Here is an 8,862-nt window from a genome sequence, read left to right as displayed (position 1 = left end):
CTCTTTTATTAGACAAAGATACCCATAATAACCAAAAAATGAAATTTTTAAATGATGATTCACTTATTAGGGAAAAGAAAAAAGCTTTCTAAATCTGTCTAAGCCTATATGAACAACAAAGGTTAATTTCACATTAGCCAAAAATGTCTTGATGATCCATGAGACATTTGGGAAAATTGTCTGTGGATTGACCACTCAAGAGTTGAGGTTTTTGGAAGGTTTGAGTCCTGTTACATCTCATGTCTGATATAAAACAAAAACACATAAACACACACATACATATAAAGAGAGCAGCAGCGGACAGAAAGACAGACGAAAGAGAGGGAAGGTGATCCGGACTGGGATTGAGTTGGAGTTGCCAGATGGCAGAATAAGAGACAAACAGGAAAGTACCTGATATCCCACAGGCCAATGGGAACCATGATAAAGACACAAGAAGGTCAGCCAGCAAAACACCTCTAAAAAGGTAAGCCATCTCAACAATAAGAATAAGATCCAAGCCATCAATACATACACCCTACACTGCAAAAACTCAAAATCTTACCAAGTATATTTGTCTTATTTCTAGTCAGAATTATCTCATTACACTTAAAATAAGACAGTGAGCTACAGGGCAACATTTCAGCAAACTAAAGGAACTTGTTTCAAGACAGTGAATCTTAAAACTAGAGATTTTTCACTTGTTCCACTGGCAGATTTTTTTTTTTTTACTTAATACGAGGTATTTTAGCTTGAAATAAGTGAAAAAATCTGCCAGTGGAACAAGTGAAAAATCTCTAGTTTTCTCTAGTTTCAAGATTCACTGTCTTGAAACAAGTTCCTTTAGCTTACTGAAATGTTGCCCTGTAGCTGACTGTGTCTTATTTTAAGTGTAATGAGATCATTTTGACTAGAAATAAGACAAATATACTTGGTAAGATTTTGATGTTTTGCAGTGTACCAGTCATCGGATACCTTGCTGGAATAACAAACAGGCCACAGAAAGTCCAGGACCGTGAGGCTCTATGAGCAACAGAAAGAGGGAGTGCAAGGTTTAGTGAGTGTCAGCATGACAATCAACAATCCGAAAAAATAGATCAGGAAGATGCCCCCTACCCTGAAATGAGCTGCTTCAAGAATGCCCAAGCTAGCTGAAGACAGACTGAGTGACCGATGCACCTGGGATGTACGATCAACAGATAGAGGAAGGGGCTGACATCAAGAAATCTTGCCAGTGGCTAGAAAAGGCCCACTTAAAGGACAGCAGAGAGGCTCTGATTGTGGCAGCACAGGAACAGACCCATAGAGTCATAAGTCTATCATAGCTGAAATATGAGAAAGTTGATGTGTTAGAAGCAGGAAAACTGGGCAATCATACGAATTTGGGCAACTTTGACAAAAGCAAAAGCATGATGGCCAGACGCCTGGCTCAGAGAATCTCCAAAATGGCAGCTCTTGTGGTGCATGCCCGGTCTGCAGTGGTCAGTATCTATCAAAAGTGATCCAAAGAAGGAACAGTGACCAGTGACAGGGTCATGGACAACCAAGGCTTATTAATGCACATGGGGAGTGTCACAGATGACCATTACCTTCATCAGCAACTCAGTGGGAAAGGAGAGGAGCTGTAGACCAACTCCGAGTCAGTGATCACCAAGTGCAAAAAAGATCAAAGTGATGCACTGTTCCCACTGCTGTTCTGCATAGGCCTTAATCCTCTAAACCAGCTCATCACAAAGAGTGGATACAATTACAAGTGGAATGATGATCAGCCACCACCTGCACATTGGAGACATCAAGTTAAGTCAAGAGTGACTAAAAAAATTTAGTCACTGATCCACATCACCAGGATCCACAGCAAGGGAATCGGGATGTCATTTGGAGTGAATAAATGTAGTTGAATGAAAAAAGAAAGGAATAACCCACACTGATGGGGGACAAATGCTAGAAAATGAGGATGCAGGAAGGTCACCCAGCTAAGTAGTAAGAATAGAATAAAATAATAATAATAATAAAACAAAATAGAATACATACACTCTACTGGTCATCAGACACCCAGCTGGTATAATAAGCTGGGTATGTAACTATAAATTGGCAACCACCTGGTGAGCACTGTTAACTTAACTGACATCGCCTGTTTAGTGTTAAACTAAGCAGCCTCATACTTATCACTGTTAAAATGGTTAACTAAAACCTTTTTCTACTGTTGTTATTAGGAACAAAAATCCTGTCCATTAATTTTCTTCTTCCGCTTTTGTCAAACATCTTGGTCCTCGACATGTACAGGAAACCTATGCGTAATATGGACACACATCTTTGGATCAAATGTTGGTCCAATCCGGACTCATGAACAAATCAATCTAAGGGCCCCTACATGTTAGCAGTAGCAAGCAACATACTAGAAGAACAGAAAGTGAATATATTGCACCTATTATTAGTCAGCAGTCAGGATTTTCAGGCTACACCAGCAACTTTATTTTGTATGTAGCAAAAGTTTTTCATTTAACAGCAAATTTCAAGTCAAGTGAGTTGACACGCCTGAAATCATCCTATGATGACAATGCATTTCTCTCTCTCTCTCTCTCTCTCTCTCTCTCTCACTCCAGCTCTTGGTGTTCGGTCTATTGCTTACTGTAACATAACATGTCGGTAAGTCGGTGATGTTGATGCTGCTATTTTACTCCACCTGTCTTTTGTCAGCTAACCTCCACATGTGGCATGTTTGTGTATGTGAGAGAGATGCACTCAAACTGGGAGCAGATTATATTCTTGGATGTATTTATTTGCTACATTTTATTTTACGGAGTAAGAGAGAGATGTTTATGGTAGGTTTGATGTTACTCTAGCTTATTAATTTCTGCATAAAGTCCTCATTTTGAGGAAGAGACTAAGGAATGGATCTTTTAATACTGGGATTCAATCAGAAATCACAGCATACATAATGTTCTGGTAATACTTGCCAACACCTCTGTGTTTCCAGAGGTTCTCTATTATTTCAAAACTATCTGTTATTACTTTCATAACTTAAGTCGAATTCTATTTTGTGTGTGTGTGTGTAATTGCCAGCTAATCTTTCTAATCTAACACACTCCACATAATACGTATACTTTGAACTCATCTGTCACAAAATCTGGTAACCCACCACAACCCAATTTAAAGAGCATATGCAGAACTGCTCTCTGCATAGGCAGACAGATGAGTTACATGTGACATTTAATAAAATAAAAACGTTCATCAAAATGAAGCATCCTACTACCAAGACACATCTACAAAATCTCACACCAAATAAAAGGAGGAACAACAATATTATTTAATCTGCACACTATGGGATCACCAAGATCACTTCACATATCACTGAGTATATTACAGAATATAAAAAAATGTTTTTGCATACCGCGGGTGAGATGGCAAACTTAGTGCGTTGAATAAACACAGCTATAATATAATATGCTATAAGGAATCCATTGGTTTTATCTGCTAATGCTAATAATAATAATGATAATAGGCAGCAGATAATGATTGAGCTGATAGGCAATTTGCTTGTAGTGACAAATATTACAGTAAAAGCACCTTTGGGCTTGTCTCATCTTGAGAGGTACTGCAAGGTTTGTGTTAGATAAGCCAGGAATATTTATCTCCACACAAAAGTCATTTAAATGTATTCAAGTGACAAGGCGGTGTAGGATGACCACAGCTTCAGCTCAGCAACTTCCACAACAAACACTAATGGGGTAGCAAAATAATGCTGAGCAGTTCTGAAATATATATATATATATATATATATATATATATATATATATATATATATATATATATATAAGAGAGAGAGAGAGAGAGAGAGAGAGAGAGTCATCTCAGAAAGCAGACATACTGATTCTGAGTGCATTTCCAATATCAAACACTATAGACTGGAAAATATTCTAGTTAGTACTGAACCAGAAAACACCAATGTATACTGGCAAAATATGTAACTGCTTGGTGGTGGTGTGTCTGAAGAGTGAAACCATGTGCTTAAACTTGTATTATATTTAATTGTCAGCAATGATGACTCTTCAGGTTACAAAATGACTTCATATAGAAGAAGGAATGACCAGCTGACCAAATTTATACTGGTTACTGGTTCAATTATCACTTAAAGTCATAATGAAAATACTAAGGATTGGCCAGTTATACTTCTACAGCCAGTAAGCAATTTAATAGTCAGGTTTTCCCTCCTACGAGTCACAATAGCAAAAAGTTTAATACTCTAGGCTACACAGTGGTAAATCTCTAACCGCAGGGTGGTAGTTCCAACTTTTAAATACAGTCTAATTTAAAAATAAAATAAAGAAATCTGTAATTCCTCAGTAAATTTTTATTAGATTGATTGTATATATAATGTGGTCAGCTTTTTCTAAATCACAAAACTATGTTGCCATACAAATTAAACATTACCTTGTGTGGCTGCTTGTGTTAAGACAATATTCCAACATTGCATTATGGATATAAGAAATAAAGTAAATTGCTATTATACAGCCACAGTTCCAAAAACATTGTGTAAAATGTAAATAAAAACATGTTTTAGTGACATACAGGGGTGGCTGTAGCTCAGGTGGCAGAGCGGGTCAGCCACTAATCAGAAGGTTGGTGGTTCGATCCCAGGCTGCCTCCTGGCTGCATGCCAAATATCCTTGGGCAAGATACTAACCCCATGTTTGCCCAGTGGCGCCAGTGTCCGGCAGCCTCGCCTCTGTCAGTGCGCCCCAGGGCAGCTGTGGCTACAATGTGGCTTGCCATCGCCTGTGTGTGAATGGATGAATGACTGAATGTAGTGTGAAGCGCTTTGGGGTCCTTAGGGACTAGAAAAGCGCTATACAAATGCAGGCCATTTACCATTTACATAGTGCGAAGAAAAAGAAAATGCGATCATGAACGTAATGGCAGAAACATGTCTCAAAAGATTGGAACAGGACCATGTTTACCACTGTGTAGCATCCCTTTTTTTTTTTAAACAACAGTCTTTAGGGAGATCTTTGCACATTGGTGAACCTCTGCCCATCTTTACATCTGAGAAACTGTCTCACTAAGATGCTCCTTTTACCCCCAATTATGTTACTGACCTATACCATTGACTTTTCTCAATTTTTTGTTGCCATAACCCAACCTTTTTGAGATGCTGAATTCAAAACAACCTTATTATTTCTTAAATGGTACATTTTCTCAGTGAAAACACTTAATAAATTTTCAATGTTCTATTATGAATAAAATATGGGTTCATGAAATTTCAATAATTGTATTCTGTTTAAATGCAATTTAAAGTTTAGACAGGATTGTAACTTTTGAGGAAATACCCAGCTCAATTACTAATAAAAAAAGCTGAATCAGAACCAATCAACCAATCAACACCACACCTATTTAGGTCCCTTTTATTTAAATAAATGCAAACATCAGTCTTTGAAGATGTGCTCGCTATCTTTTGGTTTTGAGGAGTAGTAAGTAGTAAGGAGTAGTAAGTAGGATTCATTTAATCTTTCGCAGGCCAAAAAAGGGTCAGTGACTACCTTAACAGTGCATAGCGATCTGTTCTTGTAGTACAGAAATAGCCTGACTGGAAATTTAAGGACATTTGTAACACAACAGGGGCATAACCATGTGGTTTGACCCCCTTGGGAGAAAACTGCAGCAGGCCCACATTTCTTTAATAAAACAATCCTCCCTGAATTTTTTATGAGCTATGTCCAGGTGTGTGTGACCAAACTCATCACTACACTTCACCCCTCCAACACTGGGACTGAAAAGAAAGTTGTTGTTTTGGGTTTTTTTTTTTGCTAGAACAAAAACGCGCAGCTGTATCCGCCCATGTCTGTGTCGGTTACTGAAATCAAATGGGACTGAATCCAAGTGAATTCAATTTGGGAAGATTTACAGGCTATTTACTTTTTAGGTTGGTTTTTCCTTTTAATATAATCACTATTAATCAATGCCGCATTGTAGTAATCTAGAGGGCCTCAAACACAACCTTGCAGCTGACAGAAGCCTCTCCAGGGATTCTGTGATAATGCAGAGTAATAAGTACTAAGAGCTCACTAATCACTTGGCCACATGATAAGACTATTAATCTTGCCGCCCATGCAGCTCAGCTCCAGCAGACCACTGCCTTTTGCCGGGGAAGGAAATATTAAAAAGCTCGAACACAGCAACCGATCACAGAAGCCATAAAGCATCCTTACAACGATCCGTAGATGACAGGAATCCCGTCTGTCCATTTCCAGAAGCCTGGACAACATCCTCCTAAACGACGACGGATATGATTCATGACACAATCTCCACTAATTTGGTCGCGTGGCGATACCTCTGACTGTGCTGTCATGGCAAATCTTTCTTCTTTTACAGTGCTAATCAACAGATCTCATTTGACCACCTGATCAGGTGACTCCCCGAGGGTTTGGAGAGCAGCAGAATGTGATATAGAACCAGCTGATAGCAGCGTGCGTGCATGTAATACATCATGATTCTGTCTAGGCGTGTCAATTATCCTGTGAGCACTGTGCTGTGAGGATGCTTTAATGCATGACAATGCAAGCCAAATAATACAGTCTGTGTATTAAAGAGCCATGAACAGGGATTTCATAAAGCATACTGCCCACCAAATGCTCTACAGTTATGTTAAATTTTCTCTCCTCCCATACATGTTGTAAAAATAGAAAACAAGGAATGGAAGATGTCCTAAAAACCCTTGGTACCCTGAAACGTGTATTTTCAGAATAAAATCCCCCTGCAATATCTTTCTCTTTAACTTTGACTTGTCCCTTACATGTATTCTACAACAGATGTATGAGCATGCTTTTAAAAGCTTTTCCAAACATGGCAGATAAATGTTTACTCCTTTCCTTCCTCATCTCCATCATTTCATTTACATGAAGCGGCTTCATTTCATTGCAAGCATTATCATTTTCACTACAGTGCTTTATGTGGGTCAGTAAAGGACTTTCATTTAGCTCTCAGGTTGCCGAAATTCACATTTCACATTAATTATGAAGAGTACATGTGTAAATCTTTCTTATTACACACCACAAAATACGCAACAGCAGACTGATAATCGCCCGGTGGTACCTACAGGAAATAGTCACTGCCAATGTCTCTTTCTTTGAACAGTCCCAAAATCAGTGCATAGGCCACACAATGAATGCATTGCCTACTGTAACTGTGTCTTTTGCTAGATTGTTGGTTGCTAACTGCATTGAATCAAAATAAGCTGATTTTTTAATATATTTTAAGACTTTTAAATTGTAATAATAGGTGCAATATATTCACAAGCTAAAGAAGTTTGGTGTCAGCCTTTCTCTGTTAGCGGTTAAAGTGTTTAGCATGTGCATACTGACTGTACACAGAAGCCTGGAGTTAACAAAATGCTGAGACTGTGACTAACCTCAAAATGTAAACACATTAACATCGATATCATGTGGCCTTATTTACACACAGCTGATCTTTCAAAGGACAACCACAGAGACTATTTGATGCGACTGCTGTGAGATCTGTCATGCATATAATAGGGTAGCGATTTGGCAGTAGTAAATACAGTGTAAAAACGTCTCCTCATGCTGCAGTCACAACTCACCTGTATATCTTGTATCTGGTGGAGAAACCTTGCCGGTTCTTTTCCACAAAGTCGATGTATTCTGGGGAGTGGTGGAAGGGCCCCTTATCAGACAGGAGCCAGTCCAGGGGTCCCCCGGGTTTGTCATTTGGGAGGCTGGCTGATGTTGCTGTTGCTGTTACACTGGACCATAAACACACCCAGCAGTGAAGGCTGAGGCTGAGGATGCCCCATAGAGCCATCAGAGATGGATGGAGGGTAGGAGGGATGAGGGTGGTGGTGATGGTGGTGGTGGTGGGGGGGCGTTCAGCAGCCAAAGATACTTGTCATTAGCTGGCTCCTCCACTGGGATGACCGAGGGACCTGCATCGCCTCAATGCCCCCCGAACACCTAAGGCAAAAGCACAAACACACAGTTCAGCAAACAAACAAACACCCACAACCAGCAAGGAAGAAACTTGGCTACAAAGACAGAAATAAACAAAAAAAAATCCTCAGAATATGTTGCAGCTGACAGAAGCCTCTCCAGGGATTCTGTGATAACGCAGAGTAATAAGTACGGTGTGGGAATGCTGTTTGAATCGGGTTCATCATGTGGAACTTGAATTAATAAATGTAAAAATGACACCTGCTAATTTCAGCTTGTGAGCGCCTGTTGCTTTAATGGTGCTGCTTCAGTAAAGTTTCATGTTACTTTACTGTAAAATAATGACAAGTCATTTTACAGTGTGTTTACTGTAATCTATAAAAACTGTTTCTTACTGTAAAAGAAATGATGCACTGTGATGTATAGAATATAAGATCCGCAGTAAAATACTGTCAACTGTTTGGTTGCCATTATACTGTTGCTTCATTGTTTTACTGTAAAATGTCTACACCTGTGCCCTATTTAAGCATTTTCTTTTTCCTCCAAGTTTCCATTCTTCTTTTATCACACAGATATGGAACATTATGAAACCTGGCCTAATGGAAGTAGCCACTAAAGCCTCTATCGTGGTGTCCCAGTTCTAGTTCAAACCTTCTCACTCCCAGAAGCACAGGAAAACACATCACTGATCCACAGCAACCAAAGCCTAATCCAAAGGAACCATTACAGCATCTCTAAATGAAATCTGAATTTAAATGTAACAGTAGTTTGCTGTCTTAAAGTGAAAAAAATGAACGTTACTGTATAATTATTATGCATTTTTACAGCAAACTGTTAAAATGTCTGCAATATATCTGAAAATACTGAAAACATCAGACTATAAAAAACTGTACAAAACAAGGGACTTCAAAATGTCATGCTATTTTAAATAAATAAATAAAAT

General features: G+C 38.8%; 1 protein-coding gene across 2 annotated transcripts in view; it reads right to left on the bottom strand.

Moving 5' to 3' along the window:
• The window catches only part of LOC120742887 (BMP/retinoic acid-inducible neural-specific protein 3-like), a 63,698-nt gene that overhangs the window by 39,138 nt on the left and 15,698 nt on the right, over positions 1-8,862 (bottom strand). For both annotated transcript variants that reach the window (XM_040046374.1, XM_040046375.1), the window contains exon 2: positions 7,574-7,943. In XM_040046374.1, coding sequence (XP_039902308.1) covers positions 7,574-7,794 — 221 coding nt within the window. In that variant the 5' untranslated portion in view covers positions 7,795-7,943. The remainder of the gene's footprint in view (positions 1-7,573; positions 7,944-8,862) is intronic.

Source organism: Simochromis diagramma, unplaced genomic scaffold, assembly GCF_900408965.1.
Source record: "Simochromis diagramma unplaced genomic scaffold, fSimDia1.1 OVJJ01000553.1, whole genome shotgun sequence".
Classification (NCBI taxonomy): Eukaryota; Metazoa; Chordata; class Actinopteri; order Cichliformes; family Cichlidae; genus Simochromis; species Simochromis diagramma.
The sequence above is the reverse complement of the archived record's forward strand: the minus strand, read 5'-3'. Positions and strand labels throughout refer to the sequence as shown.